Source organism: Mytilus edulis, chromosome 7 (assembly GCF_963676685.1).
Source record: "Mytilus edulis chromosome 7, xbMytEdul2.2, whole genome shotgun sequence".
NCBI lineage: Eukaryota > Metazoa > Mollusca > Bivalvia > Mytilida > Mytilidae > Mytilus > Mytilus edulis.
In genome coordinates, this window is record NC_092350.1 from 91,641,440 (window position 1) to 91,668,056 (window position 26,617).

General features: G+C 33.2%; 3 protein-coding genes across 19 annotated transcripts in view; 2 read left to right on the forward strand and 1 right to left on the reverse strand.

Annotated features, from left to right (window-relative positions):
- The window catches only part of LOC139482471 (AP-2 complex subunit alpha-2-like), a 171,817-nt gene extending 145,454 nt beyond the window's left edge, over window positions 1-26,363 (forward strand). The window contains exon 24 of the transcript XR_011654869.1: window positions 26,315-26,363. The gene's annotated coding sequence lies outside the window, so the exon portion shown is untranslated. The remainder of the gene's footprint in view (window positions 1-26,314) is intronic.
- LOC139482458 (uncharacterized) lies at window positions 4,459-11,544 on the forward strand. Of its 2 annotated transcripts, XM_071266358.1 has the most exons (5): window positions 4,459-4,584; window positions 5,994-6,097; window positions 6,174-6,238; window positions 8,809-8,975; window positions 9,815-11,544. In XM_071266358.1, exons 1-5 carry the CDS (start codon window positions 4,542-4,544, stop codon window positions 10,033-10,035), a joined length of 600 nt encoding a protein of 199 aa, XP_071122459.1. In that variant the 5' UTR covers window positions 4,459-4,541; the 3' UTR covers window positions 10,036-11,544. The 2 variants fall into 2 exon arrangements, with proteins under 2 accessions (XP_071122459.1, XP_071122458.1); XM_071266357.1 differs by lacking the exon at window positions 6,174-6,238 and having other exon boundaries at window positions 5,994-6,165.
- LOC139482473 (dihydropyrimidinase-like) overlaps window positions 16,074-26,617 on the reverse strand; it is a 55,682-nt gene continuing 45,138 nt past the window's right edge. For 8 of the 16 annotated variants that reach the window (XM_071266379.1, XM_071266378.1, XM_071266383.1 and 5 more), the window contains 7 exons: window positions 26,012-26,168; window positions 24,918-25,059; window positions 24,431-24,514; window positions 23,359-23,538; window positions 22,240-22,326; window positions 20,494-20,683; window positions 16,074-18,574 (listed from right to left, as the gene is read on the reverse strand). In XM_071266379.1, coding sequence (XP_071122480.1) covers window positions 18,489-18,574; window positions 20,494-20,683; window positions 22,240-22,326; window positions 23,359-23,538; window positions 24,431-24,514; window positions 24,918-25,059; window positions 26,012-26,168 — 926 coding nt within the window. In that variant the 3' untranslated portion in view covers window positions 16,074-18,488. The remainder of the gene's footprint in view (window positions 18,575-20,493; window positions 20,684-22,239; window positions 22,327-23,358; window positions 23,539-24,430; window positions 24,515-24,917; window positions 25,060-26,011; window positions 26,169-26,617) is intronic. The other 8 variants (XR_011654872.1, XR_011654875.1, XR_011654876.1 and 5 more) reach the window with 3 other exon arrangements.

Consider the following 26,617-nt stretch of genomic DNA (forward strand, 5'->3'; position numbering starts at 1 on the left):
AAAGGTGAAGAGATGATCCTTATGACCATGAAAAAAAACCCAGGAGACCTTACCATTGTTCAAGGTCGAAAAGTTTTATACTTTTTTTCTAAAACAAATCAAAGATATTGTCTACCATTGAAATTTGATTGGAGAGACTGTTGCTTTGTTTTTTTTAGCACATTGAAGAAATTGGTGTAAACGATAGCGAGAGAGATAAGAACCAATCTTTGTTAAATTTCAATACCTGTACATAATGGTACAAATGCTCATATATATGTGCATGTATCTAATTTTGAAGAGAGTCAATGATTTGATCAAGGGGTTAGTATAACGTATGTTGCTAAGATTAGAAATAAATGCTAAGTAGTGCGCATCCAGCCTCTCTCACTTTGGTGTTCATACGATTCCCTCAAGTTTTGTTTGTAACCTAATTCGTATTTTCTGATTCGATTTATGAGATTGAACATTGGTTGTCTTCTGTTGCCTTAATTTGTTCGTACAAGTCGACATAATGGACACGAATATGGTAAGGTATGACGTAAACAATACACGAAAATTTGATAATTGGAATTATCGCACAGCGGATAATTTATGACGTTGTGATGGGTTAAAAGCCGTCGTGTGGTAACCCATTTTTTTGATAGGTGGTTAGTAAATTCCATATGGGGTTCCGGACGTCACATCTTCTTAGGTTACATTTGATGGACTGAATGTTGTTCAGTTTTGTATTATCTTTTTATAATTTACGGATCCCATGTGTTTTTTTCTACATTTAGGTCTTTCACTGTACGGACAGTCAAATAAAAGCAATTCATTGTACCAAAGCTCAATTTCAGGACATTTGTAGGCACATACTTCGCATTAGCTTTCAATGATTATAAGCGCAAGTCCTCATTGTTTGTGTTGAACATTTTCTATTTTTGTTGGGTGTAGGGTAAAAATTAATAACTTTTACCAAAATCTTCTCCTCTGAAACTAATTGGCCAAATTTAAAAGTCATATGAAACGAGTATTTATTTCACTTGGTCTGTGTTGTTGTGAAAATATGGCAGCTAATTAATGGTCGTGTTTTGAAACCGAAGTTTACCGACTGTCACCTTTGTAAACAATCAACAAAGTAGCATGCATATTCAGGTAAGCACGTGTATAACATGTGCAATAAGATATTTACAGGTATTTTAGATGTCGGAACGATGTTAACGTTTGTTGACTCTCTCTGCTAATTTGGTTTTTCCATTCGCACTTGCGTATTGCGATCTCCGGATTTTTACGAGAAAGGTCACGCTGAGGTAACTGCACACATAAAATCTGTCGGCGAATTGTTGGCTGGAAGAAAACAATAAAAAAAGTTAATTCAACGGTTTATTATGTTACTTTATAGTCTTGTAAGAATAACATTTTACCAAAAACAATAATTGTGGGTACGCTATTAAAACCATAAATTACATTTCCATAATCAAATTGTTACAATTGTCCCAAAAACTATTATTTATGTGTAGCATAAAAGTACTAAAACGATTGAAATTTAAGAGTTGTTTGCAACTGAAAAAATAATGTATTTTATAGTTTGACTTTAATTTAATAAAACAAATAAAATCAATTGAGATTTTAAACAATCCCGAACCTGATTTAAATGTTATGAACACGATATTTATTGTATACCCAATAATACGTATACTGAATACCAACAGTAATGTATCACTCACTGTTTTATATCATGTCGTTGTCAGGACCATTCCGACCAGTGACCAAGGATTTCATGCATTTATCAGTATCTCTTGGTTTTTAATTTTTTTTTATGAATAAATATATCTGTAGTTATGATCACAATAAGATTCTGACCAATCAGCAGCTTTGTGTGAAACCATATATTTTAAAAATGTTTGAACGTTCGATTAAAATTTCTAGCAAACAAATAAGTAGACGTTATGGTTATCGTAAATGATGTCTTTTTCAAAATTCGACATATAATTAAGACATTTAATTTCTGGGAAGAAAATATTAAAAAAAGAAGATGTGGTATGATTACCTATAAAACAGTTCTTAACAAGAGATCAAATGACACATACGTTTACAACTATAGGTGACCGTACGTACGGACGTTACGCACGGTAATGCGTTCGGATTAAAATTACGTTATTATATGATTTAAGAACAGCAACCATTTGCCTATACAAAATAAAATCACCAACATCCGTATATCTACAGAAAGGCCTGGACATGTTTTTTTTTATTTTAAGTTAATTCTATAAATTTTTGCACCATACATTTATTATATTGAACACACAAATCTTACTTTTACGTTAAACGTAACATTTCAAATTAAATAAAATGCATTTTTCTATGTTCCGTTGTAATTTAGCACATAAAATCTGCGAAATTTAGTATATCAGCTTCCTACTAGATTTATATTATAACATCATACCCGTTTTTTGGTATTGGCTGAAATTTGAAGCAAGCCTTGAACGAAATATTCAGCAGAGGAACCTGTCTTAATGTGTTATGAGGAAAGTTTATCAACATTTCAGTTTTATTATTATCCCTATAAAGTAATACAATCATATTAAAACTATACTCAATAGAAAGTTCTGAAAAAGATAAACATTTCCAAAGTTTCAAATGTAAAAAAAAACCTTTTTTTTCAAGCAGAATTTTAAAAAATCGAATGTCTAGCCACTATGTCCAAACGTAATTTTTGTCCATTCCTTAGGTGAAACATGTTGTATAAATACTAAATGTGCATTTATAATACAAAACTAAAATATTTATAAGATACAAACTATAAGTTCATACAAATGGCTAAATGAGTCGGGTGTTTTCACAAACATGATGACCTTACAATTTATTTCGGAAAGCATTCCCTATGTCTAGCCATTATGTCAAAGGGCGTCATTTTGACGTTTCTGCACAGTGGCGTCTTTTATACAAATATGTACTATTTACGAACTGTTTAGGCAGTTAAAATGATGCCGGGAAATGTTCATTCCAAAATGGTCTGATGAATCAAAATAACACTCAGATTAGAAAAACACACAAACATAAGGAATAAACCCTTTATAGACATAGGGGAAAGGGGGATGGGCCGAGGGATAATTTCTTATGGACAAAAGTTTTCACGCAAATCTAAAACACCTTTATAGATTAGAGACCGATTAGAATCCGAGGTACAAGGGTCTTATAATTTTCAAAGAATTAAATAAATACGTATTTGTAAAATAAAACCATCAGTGCCAAAAGAGATAGAGAAATAGTCTGAAAACTCGCACAGACATATACAAATATTGGACAAAAGTCAGTTCGATCTAAAAAAAAAAAACAAAAAAACATTTCAACTAAAATCCTTATAAAAAGAAATATTGCTGAATTATTATATGACCGATTTTTATGAAATAAATACAATGACTGTTTATGTTCAATTTGTCAAAAAAAAATTCAGCTATACTTTTGTTTTCATGTGTCCCTCCGGGAGCAAGATTTTTTTTAAAGGTTGCTATGTATCCCTATCCAAAATAAAATTGGATAAATTTGCATTTGTCTTCATCTCATTACAGATCAGAAAATAAAAGCGATCCTTACTTAATTGCCTTATACATGATAAATTTTGAAACATTTCGTCAGCTTATTGTATTTGATAAAATATTTGAAAAAAGTCGATTGAGTAGGTTCTCCGCTCTTGATAACAAAATGTCAAATTAGTATATGGCGTCACATTTGTCAATTATACATGTTACGTCTTGCGGCGCAATACCGTGCGTAACGTCACGGTCTTCAACAATGAATAAATCCCATACCGCATAGTCAGCTACAAAAGTCTCCGAAATGACAAATGTAAAACAATTTAAACGAGAAAACTAAGGTACAAAAAATGAAAGAAAACCAAAAATGTAACACAGCAACAAACGACAACCACTGAATTACATGCTCTTGACCTGGGACAGGCGCATATATACAAAATTTGGCGGGCTTAAACATGTTTGCGAGATCCCAACCCTCTTACTAACCCGAGACACGTCACAGCTGTATAACCGTACAACATAAGAATCTAACGATCTATAAAAATCAGTTGAAAAAGGCCCTACTCATCAGATGTATACAACTAGAAAAACAGAGTGGGCACGGGCCGTGTACTTGTTCATCTCAACAACAACGAAAAAGACAATAAGTACAAATCTGAGAGTACTCGCAGTAACTGACATCTAGTTGAAAGATAATAACAAGTCAACTAATACAAAACTCGCGCATCTAAGACTAAATAATATGTTTGTTTTGAGCTGCATACATTGAGAAAGTACTAACAATTCTTTTGTGGGAAATTTTTACAAATACATTTTGTAGTTTCTTAACTGATGTATCAATTATGTGGTGCGTTTGCTCTGTTACTGAGTATTCGTCGGTTTTAAATAACTGGACGTCATAATGGTTACACCATATTGATTTGTATATAAAAAAAAATAACTTATTTTTAAACTTTAAATTCGTGACTTCATTATATTGAAAGGTTGGACCAAAGCCAGGTATTTGTTTTGATTGCAAAATACATATAGGAAGTTGAAGGGAAAATGGAAAAATGGCTGAATTTTCTTTTGTTTTTGTTTAACATTGGTAAGATTTTTATTATTAACTTAAAATAACTGTTACAATGAAAATAAAGCTGCAGAATGAATGTTAAATGTAAGTGTAGTGTTATCTCTAGCCGTGTTAGATAAACGAAAAATGACCATACAAATTATTTCTACCCCATAGAAAATAGGACCAACTTAATGCCGAGTATTTATATAATAGAATATAATGAAGCTGGGAAAAAAGAGGCCATATACAAACGAACTTTATCATTTCAAGTTTTCTTATTTATTGTGGAATGATTAATTATGTAATTATTGATTTACGTCCAGAGAACAATATAACAAAAATCATCAAGGCTATAATTATGAGGTCTGTTTCTGCTCTCAATTTCTCAGAACAAGTTTCTTTAAAAAAAAATGTCAAGCTCTAAATCGTCCTTAGAATAAAAAGCGGTCAATATTAAACAGATATCACCAGAGATTTTCCACCATTTAATAAAAAAAAAAAGGACCCAAGACGAGATTTCAAATACTGAAGATGTTGATCGTGCTCTTATTCTATAAATGTCTGAAAAGAAATGTTTTGACTGCATGTACACGACAAAGAGGATCTAGATGGGGTTTATGGGAGAGAGAGAGAGAACAGAATAAATAGCAAAAATATAAAGAATGGAGAAAAAAAGAATAGAGAATAATGGAATGCTGAAATGTAAAGAATATATAATTACGGGAAACCACACAAAAAAGTATAAACTTTAATATAAATGGCCTGACAAAATAGAGAGGACTCCTAATCCAGTCCTCCAGGAAACTGTCTTTTTCTTTGCTTTGTAATAATTATACTCAAATAGGAGACTACTAAATCAAATGTATGAGGGAAAATCTGTTTTCTACGTAAGACTCATCATTGAAACTCAGAATGAGATCATATTCCCAATTTCCATTCTCATGTTTTTGTCTTCTAGTGCAGAACACTGTCAAAAAATTTGAACCTTTCGACATTTCATCTCATATTTTTTTTAACAATTAGTGACACACTAAAATCTGAAACTGAGGGTAGTGATCACCCTGCTTCGGTTAGTTCCATGAGAAAATCAGCAGCTTCACACAAGCTTTTTGATTGATCACGTGGTTACAAAATAAATCATTCAAGTTATAAAACACATTTAAAACTGAGAATGGAAATGGGGAAGGTGTCAAAGAGACACCAACCCGATCATAGAACAGACAACAGCAGAAGGTCGCCAACAGGTCTTCAATGTATCGAGAAATTTTCGCACCTATAGAGGCGTCCTTCAGCTGGCCCCCAAACAAATATATATATATACGTTCTTGAATTCTTATTTCAGGATCTGTTTTGTCCGATTGTTGTAACAAGTATACCTACATGTACCTATATTCCTAATTCTATTGTGTATACTGTAATGGACATTTGAATTCTTATTTCAGGATCTGTTTTGTCCGATTGTTGTAACAAGTATACCTACCTTTATTCCTACTCCTATTGCGAATACTGTGATGGATATTGTTATGGATCATCACGCAATGAGTACTGTGACTCTTATGACAGCAACTACTTTTACTACTACTCGTATTACAGTTATGCTGCTATCGGACCATTGTAAGTATTGTGACTCCTATTACAGTAACTACTACTACTACTCGTATAACAGCTATGCTGCTATCGGACCATTGTGAGTATGATTAGGCCGTTAACAAATCAAGTTTTTTCAAGTTTTTATTAAATCAGGAAAATCAATACAAGTATAATGATGTCTTCCCCCACATTAACATGATATTACATCACATAAATAAATATATATTATGTATGACAAAATATCAAATCAAGGTTAAATGAATAAAATTACAAAGATTCAAAATCAGTATGAGTATGTGGTATTGTCAACATAAATGTGTTCTTCTTGCCGATGTTTTCTGGAAAACATGCTATTAAATAGTCAGTGGTTATTTTGACGGCTCTGATTAAAATATCGTAAATGAAGCCGGCAAAATAGCTTATTTCTTATTTTGACGGCTCTGATTAAAATATCGTAAATGAAGCCGGCAAAATAGCTTATTTCTTATTTTGACGGCTCTGATTAAAATATCGTAAATGAAGCCGGCAAAATAGCTTATTTCTTATTTTGACGGCTCTGATTAAAATATCGTAAATGAAGCCGGCAAAATAGCTTATTTCTTATTTTGATGGCTCTGATTAAAATATCGTAAATGAAGCCGGCAAAATAGCTTATTTCTTATTTTGACGGCTCTGATTAAAATATCGTAAATGAAGCCGGCAAAATAGCTTATTTCTTATTTTGACGGCTCTGATTAAAATATCGTAAATGAAGCCGGCAAAATAGCTTATTTCTTATTTTGACGGCTCTGATTAAAATATCGTAAATGAAGCCGGCAAAATAGCTTATTTCTTATTTTGACGGCTCTGATTAAAATATCGTAAATGAAGCCGGCAAAATAGCTTATTTCTTATTTTGACGGCTCTGATAAAAATATCGTAAATGAAGCCGGCAAAATAGCTTATTTCTTATTTTGACGGCTCTGATTAAAATATCGTAAATGAAAATAAACTCATCATAGATAACAGGACTAAATTTTGTATATACGCCAGACGCGCGTTTCGTCTACAAAGCCGACATAATAGCCTATTTCTATAGAAATGGTTATTTGACCGGCACCAGCAATATATAGTGAATATGTTGTTGGTGCTGGAAAAAATAGAAAATAAGTCAGTAAGCAGAAGCAAAATTAAAAACTATTTAGTTTACACAAATAACTATAATATGTTAAATTTCACTATTCACAAATTAACAAATTCACTACATAGCTGGTGCTGGCAAACTAGCCATTTCTATAGATAAACTCATCATAGATACCAGGACTAAATTTTGCATATACGCCAGACGCGCGTTTCGTCTACAAAAGACTCATCAGTGACGCTCGAATCCAAAAAAGTTGAAAAGGCCAAATAAAGTACGAAGTTGAAGAGCATTGAGGACCAAAATTCCTAGAAATAGGCTATTTTTCTGGTTTGAATAAGGATATTTTAATCAGAGCCGGCAAAATAGCGACTGCAGTTAAATATGTTCCTGTTAGAACAAATATTGTTACATCCTGTAATCCGTTAGGAATATATATACTGTATTATCGGTCGTCCCACTGTCTATATCACTCTGTTCAGCTCTTAATATTATTCCGTATCATGTCTTTGTGACGTCAAATACGTTGACCCGGCCTTAATAACTTTGACCCGGACATATCAGCGACGTCATAATGTTTGAACCGACGTTAATAACTTTGACCCGAACTTATCAAGTCATCTTTTGTGTGCTGGTGAAACAAAGAAAACACTTCTGAAACACGCAAATATAGCCCGATAAATCGATTATCAGATTATCTGCATATTGATATTGTAAAATATCAGCTGCTTGACATTATATGAAGGCTTTTTGATCTCGTTCGCTACGCTCACTCGACAAAAAGCTTCATATTATGTCTCGCAGCTGATATTTTACGATATCAACATGCAGATAACCTGATAATCGGTACATATTTCTTCCGGTAATAAAATATTCAAGAATATTTATTCCTCTTGAAACTAATTTATAAGGTAAATTTATTCCATGGCAGTATCATTGCTAGTGAAATAGTAATCCACAAAAAAAGAATGAGGAATTAACGAGGAATAAAGGTGACACGGTAGTATTTGAACATTATGATTGAACAAAAAATACAGTACAAAATGTATCTACTGAATATATTTCCCCAAACTGAGGCATAGTGAATCAGGTGTAGAACAATAGAAATTTTACATACAGGTAAAAATGTGGTTTTTTTTTTAATTTCGTATTCACTGCGTGATAAAAAAAAAAGCCATAAAAGCACAAGTGGCCTTAGGTTTATAAAGATAGCAAAAAAGTAAACGGTCATCATACAAGTTATTTTCTGAACATTATAATGACAGTACTTCAGTTAACTGTGTATGTAGAATTTTGTGCAGTGGCAGAAAGTGATGAAAATTCTAAAAAGGTTATCCAAGGCTCCGTGTTGAAGGCCGTACATTGACCTATAGTGGTTTACTTTTTTAAATTGTTATTTGGATGGAGAGTTGTCTCATTGGCACTCACCACATCTTCCTATATCTATCATTATCGTTAGGGACCAGGAAATACTACCGTGCCACCTTAAAGAGGAGCCAAACTGAAATGAGGTAAACTTTTAAAAGATATTTCCTTTACATTTTCAGTTCTATTGGTGCTTTCGTAGGACTTATAATAGGCTCAATAATCTTCTTGGTATTTATAATTGGTGTCATTGTGGCAATTTGTGCTTCCTGTACAAAGACAGCTGGACAAAGAGGAAGGGTCGTGCATCCAAACAATGGAATAGCAGTGATACATGCTAATACAAATAGTACGTATATATTATTGTGTTCCACGTAAAATGCTAACCTACTCACACTACCACGGAAAATTGCAATTATAAAGCGTGTGCTCTTGTACTTCGACCCTCAATTTAGATATTATTAGTTACATAGTGTGTTAGTGACATAACATGATATATACGGGGGTTAGTAAATTCCATATGGGGTGAGAGCGAAGTACTATTACACGGTACAGGGCAATCAAAAACGTATATAATTAGAAAAAAAAACGGTCGACAACCGGGAATATTTTAAAACGAAAATTTGACATTCAACATACATGTGTTTCTTCGTCATAATTCCAACATTTACTAAATATGTTACCATGTTAGTTACTGCAAACTTTAATGCATTCTGATATGTATAAAGTATGTTTGGAGTAAATCACTCTTGACCAACTTTGTTGAGACTATTTTGATGAAATTGAGCGGTTATGAAATTTCAGCTCAAGTAAAGCTTGTTGAAAGAACATACACATTAATTTGAGTCAGGCGTTTGCTCGACGAAGACGAAGTCTCTATGGTTTTCAAGTACTTTTGATATTCATATTAACAAATTGGGGTCTTATTCTTTATATCAAATGGCAGACTCCATTATTATGGTAAATTATGTACAAGTACAAATGATGTAAAAGAAGTAAACGATTTTAGAGTGACTATAGTATATTGATTTTTATTGATTTTTTTTACTTTTATTAAGGACTTTGCAAGATCCAAAATGATAGTTATGAATACCTTGATACTAAAAAATAAATAAAAAAGAAACAATATTTGCAATTCCAAAATAAATGGTCGATTCTTAGTATATATATGTTGATTTTTAATTCCAGTTGGTGGACAACAAATGTACGCCACACCGAGTGCCCCGCCACCTTACATGTTTGGAGGCTATAGAATGGGATATCAAACTTCATCTGTATTAATGCCACCACCGCCACCAAGTTATACGGCTTTGGATCAGACCAGACCGCCACCACCACCAACTTATTCATCTTTAAATTCGTCAATCCCACCACCAACGTTACCACCAATACAACAAAGAAATAATTGATATACAACATTCTGTTTCCCTGACAACAGTAAACTGATCATAAAACCATTGGTTCATATGAACTTGTCAATGGTTTGTCGAACATTGCTACTAACTCCTAATTTTTCGGTATATTTAGTGTCATCGGCCATGAACTTGGTTTGTCGAACATACATACCAACACCTCATTCTTGTATAGAAAGTGTCATTGGTCTAAACTTGGTTTGTCGAACATTCGTACTAACAACTCATTCCTGTTAATCGGCCATGAACTTGGTTTATCAAACATACATACCAACACCTCATTCTTGTATAGAAAGTGTCATCGGTCTAAACTTGGTTTGTCGAACATTCGTACTAACAACTCATTCCTGTTAATCGGCCATGAACTTGGTTTATCAAACATACATACCAACACCTAATTCTTGTAAATTCAGTGTCATCGGTCTAAACTTGGTTTGTCGAACATTCGTACTAACAACTCATTCCTGTTAATCGGCCATAATCTTGGTTTGTTGAACATACATACCAACTTGTTAACAACACCTCATTCTTGAATAGTCAGTGTCAGTTTTCTACAGAACTAGTGTGTGTGTGTGTGTGCAAGTGTTATATGCCATCAACCCTACCGACTATAATTATTTATACATTTAAAATATGGCCCTAAATTTGCATGAAATAAAGGCAACTGAACATTAAGCAAGCGGCAATCAAACAAAACATTTGAAAAGACAAAAAAAATATTGTCAATCAAACGCAGACCGTTTACTAAACAGAGTGAACGAAATACAATGTAGTTTACTAAAGGAATGACTGTAATATTTTTTCTGTCTATGAAGAAATAATATAAAAAATTTGGTGCACACTGAATAACGCGCGTAGCGGGTTATTTAACAGTGTGCACCACATTTTTTATGTTATTTCGAATAGACAGAAAAAATATTACAGTCATTTCTTATAATTTAATTCTAAATTCCATTTTAAACCGTAGGAAACCATGAAAAAACGTTGATGACGTCACGGTCACATGACTTAATTATGTCTATGGGCTCATAACAAAATAACGTTAGCCAATCAGAAGACGCGTTACATCCAAAATTAAATTATTTTGTAATATTCATTTTTTCAGTGTTCTGGGCCTTTTTCACAATCCAAACACATCACGTCCTAAGTATCCAGGTGGTCTCAATTATAAGACGAACTACTATATCACTAGAATGTCAACTCAGGTTAATAGATTGAGTCCCGCATGTGACAGGTACCATCGGCTCTAAATGATGATTGAATAGGATTGTCAGTTTTCCTACCGAAGGAAGGTTCTCGGGTGATTACTCCCCCATTATAAACTGACCACCAAAAGATAGAACAATAGTGATGAAAGTGGCGTTAATCACCAATCATGCAATCAATCAATCAGTCGATCAACATAAACATCAACCAAATCATTCCTCAATCAATTTATTGTGATATTTCACGTTTTGATAAAAGTGTGCATTGTATACATTCAGTATTAAAGTTTTGAAGTTTTTATAGTTACGTTTGTGTCATCATCTGATTGGGCGGGGCTTATCTGTTGATTTGCATAAGGGCAGTCAATTTGAAGACTTGTCACGTGATAAGGAGGATTGTTGTGATAGTATACAATATATACAACATAAATGCATACTTATAAAAGAAGAAGATGTGGTATGATAGTCAATGAGACAACTCTCCAAAAGAGACCAAAATGACACAGAAATTAACAACTATAGGCCTTCAACAATGAGAAAACCCCATACCGCATAGCCCCGAAATGACAATGTAAAACAATTCAAACGAGAAAACTAACGGCCTTATTTATGTATACTGTATATCAATGTTTGTGTAAAAACAGAACAAAATAATGTTCAAGGACAATAACTCATAAAAGGAATTAATTGACAAGTATGGCCATGTTAACTTATTTGAAGACCTTATTGAGAAAAATATCTTGGTATTTTATGATATCTGTAAAAACAAGAGTGCACACACTGAAATGTCTCGCCTTATGTACTAATCATTGATATTATGTTGAAAGTCCTAAATATAAAGCTTTATTACAACTGTCACATAAACTTAACATTAACCAAGATAGCTAAACAAAGACCAATGAACCATGAAAATGAGGTCAAGGTCAAATGAACCATGCAAGGCAGACATGTACAACTAACAAAGCTTCCATACAACAAATATAGTTGACCTACTACTTATAGTTTAAGAAAAATAGACCAAAACACAAAAACTTAACACTGTGCAATGAACCGTGCAATTGAGGTCATGGTCAAATAAAACCTGCGGGACTGACATATAGATCATAATATATTTCCATACACCAAATATAGTTGACCTTTGGCATATAATATTAGATAAAAAGACCAAAACTTAAAAACTTAACTTTGACCACTGAACCATGAAAATGAGGTCAAGGTCAGATGACACCTGCCCGCTAGACATGTACACCTTACAATCATTCCATACAACAAATATAGTAGACCTATTGCATAAAGTATGAGAAAAACAGACCAAAACACAAAAACTTAACTAAAACCACTGAACCATGAAAATCAGGTCAAGGTCAGATGACACCTGCCAGTTGGACATGTACACCTTCCAGTCCTTCCATACACCAAATATACTAGCCCTATTGCTTATAGTATCTGAGATATGGACTTGACCACCAAAACTTAACCTTGTTCACTGATCCATTAAATGAGGTCGAGGTCAAGTGAAAACTGTCTGACGGGCATGAGGACCTTGCAAGGTACGCACATACCAAATATAGTTATCCTATTACTTATAATAAGAGAGAATTCAACATTACAAAAATTCTGTACTTTTTTTTCAAGTGGTCACTGAACCATGAAAATGAGGTCAAGGACATTGGACATGTGACTGACGGAAACTTCGTAACAGGAGGCATTTATATACAAAGTATGAAGCATCCAGGTCTTTCGCCTTCTAAAATATAAACCTTTTAAGAAGTTAGCTAACGCCGCCGCCGGATCACTATCCCTATGTCGAGCTTTCTGCAACAAAAGTTGCAGGCTCGACAAAAATGAAATGGATAAAAATCAATTCGCGCATATTGATCAATTTGCAAATCTTATTTTGCTGAACAAATTCGATTCTTATAATTTCTCTCCATCTACTATTGCTTCTTCCAAGGACAAGAACTCCCATCAGTGATAAAATTGACAATTCGTCCAGGGTTATGAATTTGCTCATTTTAAATGTCCATTTTGGTCTAGTTGTTCAAGTAAATCAGCAAAAAACTCAAGAGCCTGAATTGCTCACCTGTAATATTTTGCTTATATTTTTTAGCAATGATTATTTATGCTTTCAATATATATTCAAGATAATAACCGAAAACTGCAAAATTACCTTAAATGATAAATTAAGGGGTAATACACATTAAAATTAGTAAGATCATATTATAGAAAGCATATATACTAAGTATCAAATTGGTTATACTTAAACTTCATCAACAAGAGTGCACACGCTGAAATGTCTCCCCTTCTTTACTAATCATTGATATTATGTTGATAGTCCTAAATGTACAGCTTTATTACAACTGTCACATAAACTTAACATTAACCAAAAAAAACTAAACATTGACCAATGAACCATGAAAATGATGTCAAGGTCAGATTAATCATGCCAAGCATGCATGTACAGCTAACAATTCTTCCATACAACATGATAATAGTTGACCTATTGCTTATAGTTAAAGAAAAAATACCAAATCACAAAAACTTAACACTGACCAATGAACCATGAAAATGAGGTCAATGTCAAATAAAACCATGCAACTGCCATAAAGATCATAAAATATGTCCATACACCAAATATAGTTGACCTATTGCATATAGAATTAGAAAAAAAGACCAAACTCAAAAACTAAACTTTAACACTTATCTATGAAAATGAGGTCAAGGTCAGATGACACCTGCCAGTTAGACATGTACACTTTACAATAATTTCATACACCAAATATAGTAGATCTATTGCATATAGTATAAGAAAAAAAGACCAAAACACAAAAACTTAACATTGACCACTGAACTATGAAAATGAGGTCAAGGTCAGATGACACCTGCCAGTTGGACATGTACACCTTAGTCCTTTCATACACCGAATATACTAGATCTATTGCTTATAGTATCTGCGATATGGACTTGACCACCAAAACTTAACCTTGTTCACTGATCCATGAAATAAGGTCAAGGTCAAGTGAAAACTGTCTGACGGGCATGTGGACCATGCAAGGTACGCACATAACCAACTATAGCTATCCTATTACTTATAAAAAGAGAGAATTTTACATTACAAAAGATCAAGTAGTCACTGAACCATGTAAATGAGGTCAAAGACATTGGACATGTGACTGATGGAAACTTCGTAACATGAGGCATTCATATACAAAGTATGAAACATCCAGGTCTTCCACCTTCTAAAATATAAAGCTTTTAAGAAGTTAACTAACACTGCCGCCACCGGATCACTATCCCTATGTCGAGCTTTCTGCAACAAAAACTATATTGACCAAAAAATTTAACATGAAAGGGGACATACGGATGGACGGACAAACGAATGGAAGCACAGACCAGAAACATAATCCTCAAAAATGGGGCATACGAACTGCATTTTACCCCTGAGTTCTATTTTTAGCCATGGCGGTCAAATTTGTTGATGGATCAAAACTTCGGATACAATTGATAAACTAAATACCCTAAGGAACATTCAGTTAAAGTTTGAAGGTATTTGGTCAAGTAGTTTCAGAGGAAAAGATTCCTGAAATAGTGTATATGAACGACAGACGACGGACTCTAAGTGATGACAAAATCTCACTTGGGGACTTTGGGCTCAGTGAGCTAAAAACCAAGACATTCTATTGGCAAACTCCCCATTATTCTGATTTTTCTGATAATATCGCAAGAGATAGACCCTAACCTGCTTATCATTTTTTACCCCAGTCGGATTTGCTTTCACTGCTTTAGTTTTTGAGATGAAAACCAAAAACTGCTTTAACCAATGTTAGCAGCAGTTATATAAAAAAAGATATGGTATGGCTAATGAGAAAACTCTACATAAGAGACCAAATAAACTCATCATAGATACCAGAATTAAAATTTTATATTTACGCCAGACGAGTGTTTCGTCTACTTAAGATTCATCAGTGACGCTCGAATAAAAAAATGTTTAAAAGACCGAAAAAAGTATGAAGTTGAAGAGCATTGAGGTAATCTATTCCTGAGGTAGAAAAGCCTTAGTATGACACAGAAATTAACAACTATAGGTCACCGTACTGCCTTTAACAATAAGCAAAGCCCATACAGCAGTCAGCTATAAAAGGCCCCGAAATGACAATGTAAAACAATTCAAACGAGAAAACTAATGGCTTAAATTATGTACAAATGTAAAAATGAATGATTCATGTTAGATAAAATATTGAATACCCTAAGGAACATTTAGGGAAAATTTGGCTCAGTAGTTTCAGATATTTTTATACCCCTCCCCCCTTTCATTGGTTCCTCTGTCTGTCCTGCTTCAGGTTAAAGTTTTCGGCCAAGGTAGTTTTTGATGAAGTTTTGATGAGCAAGTCACTGAATCCTTGTTAAAACACTTTTCAGGTGACCTGTGATGAGGTTTAATTTTTGCTTCTATCCAAAATATTTTTATATGCGAACGGTCCAATCATCCAATGTTCTCACTTTTTATCTGGTTCAACCAATTCTGCAGAAATCACCTTTCAGATCTGAAATGTTTGTTTCTCTAGATGCCATTAACTGCAGACAAAGAATGAATAGATATAAAATATTTGTTGTCCCTAACATTTAAACTATTGCAAATTCAGAAATTAATGCAGGTATTTATTATTGCGATTTTGAGAAAAATCCTGTTTAATTCATATAAAACATTATAAAATGGGAGTTTAAATTATTTCGTTTACAACTCTGTCGCATTTTTTGCACAAATAAAAACCTCCCAATAATTTCTGAATTTACACTTCACAACACCCTTTATTTAAAAAGAAAACAAGATTTTCTCTTAATATATTTATTATTATTACTTGGTATAAAGAAGACAATAACAGATTGTAACATTTATAAACTGTAGGCAGTGTCAATACATCAAAAGCTGTCGTACAAATACCAGGTCATGGTAGCAACATCTTAAATATCAGAGCTTTTAAAGATAGCAACATAGTAAAAACAACTTACCATGATAGTAAAAATAGTTAGTTCCAGACCTTACCATGATAGTAAAAATAGTCAGTTCCAGACCTTACCAAGATAGTAAAAATAGTCAGTTCCAGACCTTACCAAGATAGTAAAAATAGTCAGTTCTAGAGAGTATAAAGATGGTAAAAAAAGTCAATTCAAGAGTTTATTAAGATAGTAAAAATATTTAATTCAAGAGCTTTTAAAGGTAGCTATATAGTAAAAACATGATGGGTTGTCCAGCAAATACCAGAGGTTCACGTGGTAGCAAGGGCATTTACCATATTTGTAGCTCCATAAAGCGAAAGGGCGAGGTGAGGGGACGAAGCAATCAGCCCCTAAATCTGCCTCTGATCAACATAGTCAATATAAGGACATTTAATGGTTACAAAATCTTTAATACCAGAGCTTATGGAGGTAGTGATATAGTAAAAACATAGTGGGCTGTGCTTAAAAATAACAGAGCTTCTCATGGATAGCCACAGTAGGCACAGTAGGCAAATTCCACAGCTTCTCATGGGCTTTTAAGACATATTCAGTATATTGTGATGTTGTTTTTAAGATTGATTTCAAAAAGTATTTCCTTATTTAGCTTCTAACAGAAATGCAGAAACTATGTCCAAGAATGATGCTTCCCTACTTCACTTTTACAATTCAACAGACAGTTAAAATTAAGAAATAATTCATGGGGGATGGAATATATCGTGATTTTACCACGGGTTGGCCCTGTATGACAAATATTTTACCCTGAGCGATAGTGTATTTTCCCGTAAAATGCTCATATTCTTACGTCATCGTTCTATGACGTCGGGTATCTCATTCATAAAAAAGCATATGACGTGGGAGTACGATTGGAACAGCTTGACAATGTATTCATATTTTACCACGGGTGTGTACTCAAAGCATTTGAAGGACGTCATGTTAGAATGATTTATAACAATTTTTCAACTTAGACAAACCACCATCTGTCAATAACTAATTCTATGTAAACCAAATGACATGACACGTGGACTTGACACAGGGAGATGACACAGGGAAAATAAAGTGAGGTAAAAGTATGTATCATTTATGTTGGACACCAGAAACCATGGAAACACACTTGAATACCTTAGCTGTAAATAGTTAGAAACCTGAGTAAAATATAACCTTTAACCTTACAAAATATGGTTCACCTTGAGATGGTTCATCTTGAGAATATTTTGTCAGACACATATAAAACATTTCAGAGGAGTATAGGTTTTTTTGACTGCATACAGAAGATTAGATTACCTAAGTACCTAAACATGTGCTAAACAAAAACATAAACTACATAATTTGCAACAAATGTCAAAAAATATAAATGGACTAAGTAACCATGCTGCATTAACGTAAAACATATACTACTGTTGCATTCTCACAAGACTCACAGCCATAATGGTGAGCAATGATTCTAACCCAACTATTTCACACATTACAATAATTTTATGATGACTACACCAGTTATTTATAACAGATAGTATTTGACATTCATAACGTAAATTATAAAAGAAAAAAAGTCATATTAAAAAATAATTACATTCATACTCAACATGATGTTTGCTGTATAACCCTAACCCTATAAAGATTAATGTCTCATAATTTAATATTTGATTTAGAGATTATTTTTCAAAAAGTTTGCAAAATCAGAGGTCCTAAATTGGGGGTATTTGTTTTTCTGTATTCTCAATGAGGTATATCTATTTCTTCTGGGTAATTTGCTGATTTAAAAACAAATTCTCTTTGTAAATGCAATCCTTTCCTGTGTATATCTAAATATCTTATATAGTCATAACATCTTGATCTGCATAACAATTGTGGCCTAGTTAAAGTAAGATCTAAGATAAACATATCCTTGTAAAACAGGTGTATTTTCTATGAGATACACACATTCTGGTAAAACAGGTGTATTTTCTATGCGATACACACATCCTTGTAAAACAGGTGTATTATCTATGAGATACACACATCCTTGTAAAACAGGTGTATTATCTATGAGATACACACATTCTTGCAAAACATGTGTATTTTCTATGAGATACACTCATTCTTGTAAAACAGCTGTAAACCAGATTATCATATTCTATGAGATGATGATAAACAGACAACTAAATATGGAGATACACAATGATAACAATGCAGCAAACTGAAGCAGTCTTCAAATGTTATAAATAAAAATGTCAAGAAAATGCTGTAGTTATGTCCCTTGATAAAGGGAGATCACCACAATCCTGATGATTTTCCTCCTGGAGGGTTTAATGACCTAGTTGTTGACCTTCTTGGTGATTTCTCATCAATTTGTTGACCTGAAAAAAACAAAAATAAATGCAGAAATTCTAAAATATACTAATGTTGCCTTTTAAGATAATTCTTAAATATTCTAAATTCTTGTTCTTCTGGTTACAAGGTTCTGGTGTTTACACTTTGGTAAAAATCTGTAGAAAATGATAGAATTTGGTTCAGTTGGAGAAGGAAGTAAAATTACAAAAATATTGAACTTCAATGAAAGTTCAAATGGAAAGTCCCTTATCACATGTATTAAATATCAAAAGCTCAAAGACAACCAATGAACAAAAAATAACTATTAAACTCCTGACTTGATACAGACATTTCCTAATGCAGAATATGGTAGGAGAGTTGGGAGATATTTTTTCAAAAAATCTATTTTAATTACTACAGCCTAACCAAAAAATGCTAAGTTCTCTGCAACGTTTTTGTGATTAGGTTGCTGTGTGATTGATAGGTTCCTATATCCCATATATATATGTAGGACTCTGAACCGCGATGGTTACACTGAGGTCAAATGGTTTGACTCTGAAATGCGATGGTGGCATTAAGACGCTAGCTTATTGGCGAAGTGCGATGGTGGTATTGCTGAAGTGCGATGGTCTACTCAAACTACATGTTCAATGCTTTTTATTTCAATGTAGAAGTCCATGTGTATGTAAGAAGTAGTTTTGCAGGTTTTAAGATGATGATGAGAGGCTTATAAAATTTAAATACTACGACAAATGTGAGGATTGGTGGATAGCTATAGGGTATAACGTAAACTTCTGTTGAGATTTTTTTCTCGAATCTACAAAAAGATCTTTTTAGCGTATGGTGAACCGCGATATTCTCTAAATACAAAAGGGTCCGCAGACAAACTCTCCGTATAATAAATTAATAATTAATAATATTACTGTAGGTAAAAAGAGGATATTATAAGAGGAAAAAGTTAAGATAAAATCTTCATGCTAAATTATGTTAAGTCCTACATATATATATAGTCAATATCCATTGAGAAACATCACTTATATACTGTGGATTACATAGGTTCCCATATCCCATATATATATATAGTCAATATCTATTGAGAAACACCACTTATATACTGTGGATTGCATAGGTTCCTATATCCCATATATATATATATATATATAGTCAATATCCATTGAGAAACACCACTTATATACTGTGGATCATAGGTTCAGGTAAACCATGAATTTAACTGTGCAAATTTTCTATAGGTTGTATGCCAACTTTGTCAAAACCAAAAATATCCATGAAAAGAAAATTTTTCCTTAATTTCAGAAAATTGCTTCCAAAGAAAAAAAAAGAAAAAAATAAATCTCTGTCCTATAATATGTGCTAGACGTGGTGTCATTTCTAATAATTGACTGAGGTAACAATAAACAATGATAAAGGTGAAAACATCGTGGAGTTATTAATCATAAAAAAAAAAGTTTTCCAGATCATTGAAATGTGAGAAAATAAGGATTTTGCCTATATATGGGTACATTTATATAAGGGCTATTCCAATAAAATGTATGAGAGAGGGTAGGAGGAAACTTCAAAATATCCCTACAACCAAGAATCAATTTTTAGATAATTTTGCATATATACTAGTAATAGGTGCATGTTGAACAAAGACCCATGACCAACATTCAATAATAAATTGATCGATTGATTGTTGGTGATTTAACACCACTTTGAAGTACAACTATTTTGTGGTCGCCAGTTTTTATTGGTGGAGGAAGCCAGATTGCCTGGAGGAAAACTGACAATTCTAGTCATTTAAGATTTGAGTCAATTGCACCCGCATGGGCAGGGTTCGAACTCACAAACTAAGTTTCGACTGGCTATTGATTACATTCTCAAGACCCATGAACCACATCCAATAATTAAACTTCCATTCCTACCCTCCAACATAGATTTTAATGGAATAGCCCTAATTGTTATTTACCACTTAAAGAGAAAGTGGAATCTTGTAAATTACGTGCTCCACTGCTGGTCATGGGTCGACCGTGAAATTCAGCATTGTTTGGTATTATTGGGTTGTCTGCTACTATCATTTTTTCTGACATCTGTGTGGCTGTAATCTTAGCCACTGGGCCATCATACGGTTCTCTTTCCACTTTACATGGCTTCGTAGTCTGAAAGGAAAATAGAAAGTCAATATTTAATTTTCAAGGTCATTTGTTAAAGTTTAACTAACATATTGAATGGGGGCCGGGAGGTAGAAAGAAGTAAAATTAAAAACGAAAAGTATTTTTGTGTTGCTTTGTGAAAAATATATTGTATTGGCAAAAGTGGTGACGAAAAAAATAATTGACCAAGGGGTAACCCTGGTGTTTGGCCCCTTTTCTCTTAAACGTTTGAACCCATAGCCACCAAAATCAATCTCAACCTTCCTGTTTTGGTAAACAACACTGTGGTCTAGTTTCATAGAGATCCATCTTCTTGTACTCATGTTTTTGTCAATCCTTGGTTTTGGCCCCTTATTCCTGTAGGGTTAGGGCGTAACCCCCAAAATCATACAAATATTTCTTTGAGGTATGGATCCTTGTGGTACATTTTTGTAGAGATCCATACACTTATACACAAGTAATTGTCTTGAAACCAGAAAATTGCTTGTTATAATTGGCCCCATTTTCCTTCTTTGAGCCTTGTTGTACTATTTTAAAGAGATCCATACACTTTTAATCAAGTTGTGTCTGAAAGTCAAACGTCTTTGGAAACAATGCAACGTCACCATACAATTATAAGGCTGCCAATATTTTGAAATCCTATAAAATTTAAGACATAACACTTTTTCTCTCTCTAATCCTACTGAACACAGTTTTAGAGTTACCTACCCTTTCTCTCTCTCTAATCCTACTGAACACTGTCTCAGAGTTACATGGAAGTGGTATAAATCTTCCCATTCCTTGTGTTACTAAGAGTTACCTACCCTTTCTCTCTCTCTCTCTAATCCTACAGAACATGGTTTCAGAGTTATCTACCCTTTCTCTCTCTCTCTCTAATCCTACTGAACACGGTTTCAGAGTGACCTACCCTTTCTCTCTCTCTTTAATCCTACTGAACACTGTCTCAGATATGGGACAATACCCCTAATGCGCCTTGAAATGAGGAACACAAAAGTCACATGTAAACAAAAAATCTCTGTGTAGTGATATTTGACACATTTCTATGATAAACAAATGACTGAGCTGAACCATTAGTGTTAATTTAGAAAGTAGGGGAACACAGAATAAATGTGTAAAAACCATGGAGCTATTAAATGTGTTCAAAGTATTAAAATTTCAAAGAACTTATTGTGTTAAAAATGGGATTTTTTACCATGAGGAGCCACATCGCAAAAGGATTCTCGGGGTTTGCTAAATTACGGAAAAATGAATCACACTTCGTACCCCGAAAATTTAACCACATATGTAAAAATGTCTCAGCTTCGAAACAAGCCATCATACATATACAAGTTTACGATATGGGCTGAGCAACAGAAGAAAACGTTACCATTACAGCCTATGGAGAAACAATTGCGCATATTGCCCCAGTTACATGGAAGTGGTATAAATCTTCCCATTCTTTGTGTTACTCAGAGTTACCTACCCTTTTTCTCTCTCTCTATAATCCTACTGAACATGGTTTCAGAGTTCCCTACCCTTTCTCTCTCTCTAATCCTACTGAACACAGTTTCAGAGTTACCTACCCTTTCTCTCTCTCTAATCCTACTGAACACTGTCTCCGAGTTACATGGAAGTGGTATAAATCTTCCCATTCCTTGTGTTACTCTCACCTATAAAAAAGTAAAATAAAGTGAATATTTATTGCATACAGAGAAATTATTCATGTGTTGTCAGACCATTGGCTTTGGGAAAACTCCTTTGAAGTATGAAATCTTTAAATGTACAATCATTTATATCAAGTTACATGTTTATCATATTTATATAAAAAAGAAGATGTGGTATGATTGCCAATGAGACAACTATCCACAAAAGACCAAAATGACACAGACATTAACAATTATAGGTACTGTGAATTCATTATTATTCGTTGGATACCAATTTTCGTGGGTTTCGTGGGTATAGGTGAACCACGAATTCAAATGTTCAACGAATAACATATTTTCAATAGGCTGTGCATACAGATATTAGTAAAACCACGAAATTAAACATCCACGAATATGCACGTTTTCAGCAATCCACGAAAATTGATACCCACGAAAATAAATGAATCCACAGTAACCGTAGTTTATTTTTATTTTTTTGGCTTTTCTAGGCCAGTTTATGAATACTGAAGTCAGTTGGATGTGATCTTATTCCTTTTTAGTCTGGAAAAATATGGTTTAATCAATAGCTGATATTGTTTTTGTACACATTTTCAGGTATTGCTGGTACTCTCAGATAATTACTTCATATATATATATATATATATATATACATATATTTGATTTTTCTCTTTATAAGTCTTTATAAAACTTGATACATGTTTAGACACACTATTGATAAGACTGTCAGTTGAAATCTAAATGTCTTCTGGTTATTGTGTATTGTTTCATTGATGCATTTCACATTTCACATTTCACAAAACATGTCATTCCCTCAAAGATATTGAAGTTTACAGCTTTATTGAATACTAACCTGTCCCTCATCTAAAACAACATGGCCTTTTATCATGACATACTCTGCAACACCATGACATAACATTCTCTCAAAGATATTGAATAATACTAACCTGTCCCTCATCTAAAACAACATGGCCGTTTGTCATGACATACTCTGCAACACCATGACATAACATTCTCTCAAAGATATTGAATAATACTAACCTGTCCCTCATCTAAAACAACATGGCCGTTTGTCATGACATACTCTGCAACACCATGACATAACATTCCTTCAAAGATATTAAAGTCTACAGCTTGATGATGTGTCTTAGCACTGATTGTTCTTGAAGCATTTGGATTCCACACAACAATGTCTGCGTCTGATCCTACAGCTATACGTCCCTATGATAAATAAGTTCTAGGTTACAATTAAAGTGTTTTGGGTATCTGTTGAGATAATATTGAAAATGTAAATGGGAAATGGGGAATGTGTCAACCTGACCAAAGAGCAGGAAACAGTGCACTGTCCCATTGGTAATCATACCACTTCTTATTCTTATATATTCTGTAAAGACAGAAATTTTCGTTGAGGATTTAATTTCGTTTATTTATTTTAAAGAACATAATTATCCATGAATTAAAAAACCTACAAAAATTGAACCTACATATATTCCTTCCATTTACTGGAAACCACGAAATTAAATCCCCATGAAATCATATACAGAGATAAAACCACAAAAATGTTTACCCCAACAAAAACTAATGTTTCTAAAGTATATAGATAAGTTTCATTTTAAAATTATTTGAGATTGGGTTATCTCCCTTTACACAGGCTAAAATTGTAAATTTCTTATTTTCCAAACAGAATTGTATGTGTTGCACTGACAAGTCGGAAAATCTTAACTATATGGTAGTGATCATCAATTATGCAAGGCTTAAGAAATAGTTTGAGAATGTGTCCATGGGACATTGATGATGCCGCTATTGCATAAAACATAATACAGTGACATAACTAGAGAACTGTTGTAATGACACTACCCAAATTCTAACTTAATCAATGTATTTATGTATAAGTTTCATAACATATTGGATAAGGGAATCTTTAGTTATAGCATCAAATGATGATAAACTTTAATGCCCACTCTGCTACAGGAGGGGTGTAATAAAAATACTTAATGCATAGGTCATATACATTGAATTCAGCTGATTAATTAAGTTTGTTTTTTAAAGTAAACCCCCAATTTTGCCATAAAGGGAAGTAAGTCTTGCTCTCATTGCATCAATAGGAACATACCTTTTGTGGATAAATATTAAATATTTTAGCAGCATTAGTACTAGTTACAGCTACAAATCTACATGGATCCATTTTACCAGTATGCTGAAATAGAAATATAATGTTTTCATAATGAATAAAAATATGCTCTGACATTACAAAAGTATACTGTAAATTCAGAAATTATTGCAACGTTTTTAATATTGCGAAATTTGTGACAGAGTTATAGTTGCAATATTTTATTTTTAAACTTGACTTTTAAATATTTTATATAAATTTAACAGGATTTTACTATAATCAATGTTTCCAAGGGGCATAAACTAAAAGTAAATGATTGACATTGATTTTCGAAACTCATCACTTTATATTCTGATACTGACTTCACCAGCTCTCGCTCTCTCTCTCTCACAGATACAAATACTGATCGAGGATGCAGAACGAGGTCAGCTTTATCTATTATCTAAATCTACAAATGTATGAATTGCTTTCATGGTAACATAGTACCTACCACACCCTTCTCCCAAATGACAGACATTCTATCTTCTACACCATTTACTCCATTCGGTATTTTTCTAAAATCGTCTTTTCCTAAAGCTTTCTGATCAGCATTAAATGTACAATTATCTGTCCCCGTAACTTGTAAATCATTACTGTAAAATAAATAAAAAACAAAACATTTGTTTGAAAAACAACCGATGAAAATCCCTTTTGTTTTTTAACACTTGCCTGTCAGACCAAATTTTTTCAAAAATAAATTTATGTCTTATACTTATATATCAAGTTGTTTTGCTGTATATTAGTGTTTTTGCCACCTTTCGGATACCTTGGATTTTTTTTTTTTTACTTTCAGGATATTTCTTTTTGTTGTTATATTACCATGATAACTAGCTCCTTCAGTTCAAAGTTACTAATAAAACCCCAAAACTTGGAAACTTAAAATGTAAAATTTATAATTAACCAAAGGAAGATCACATCAATAGATATTATAAACGATTCCCCAAAGTTCATGCAAATTGGTTAAAGTGTTTTTAAATTAATGTTCAACATGTTGACGACAGACTGACAAACAAACATAAGATTAATATATGGCATGGCCAAAATAAAACGCTGAACGTTGACCATTTATGGCCCTTTCTAGTCTGTTGGATTGGTAAGGGACATAACTCAAGAAGATAGTTAGAGATAAATTAAAGCCTTTGTTAAGGGACATAACTCAGGAAGATAGTGAGAAATTAATAAAATCCTTAGCCAAGGTACATAACCCAGGAAGAAAGTGACAAATTAATAAAAATCCTTGGCCAAGAGACATAACTCAGGAAGATAGTGACAGATTCATAAAATCCTTGGCCAAGGGACATAACTCAGGAAGAAAGTGACAAATTAATAAAATCCTTGGCTAAGGGACATAACTCAGGAAAATAAAGACATATTATTCAAATCCTTGGCCAAGGGACATAATTTAGGAAGATAGTAACAGATTAATAAAAACCTCAGCCAGGGGACATTACTCAGGAAGATAGTGACAATTAATTAAATCCTTAGCCAGGGGACATAACTCAATCTACATAAGATTCTTCATCCATTATCTATCTGAGTACTTACTTTGCTAACAAATCCATAAGATAGCCTGGTGTTGTAGGGTCCGGCCGGAGTGGTGGTCCCATCACATGACCAGCAGCGTGTCTCCAACATTTATTCCAATAGTGGGTTCCGTCTGTTCCTAAACTAGCAGCTATTGGTTCACCAAATACAACTTTACCTGTAAGATATTAAAGCTCAGGTTTAATTTTTTTATTACACTTAACCTTGCATCCCTCCCTCCAAAATGAAAACCAATATATATTGAATACAGTAGTTAATTTTAAACACTTTCTTGTCTACTGTGGATTCAGTTATATTCGTTAGTACCAATTTTCGTGGATTCATTTATTTTCGTTGGTACCAATTTTCGTTGAAAGAAATTCGATTGAGGAAAACTTACATGTTTGTGGATATTTAATTTCGTGGTTTTGCTGACGTATATATGGATACAAGCCTATAGAAATATTTGTATTCATTTAACATTTTGTTTTATGGTTCAGCTGTTCCCATGAAATCCACGAAAATTGGTATCCAACGAAAAATAATGAATCCACAGTATTAATATGCAATCTTTTTTCAGACATTTTTTGTTTGATTGAATTATAAAAACTGATATTACTTTTGGAG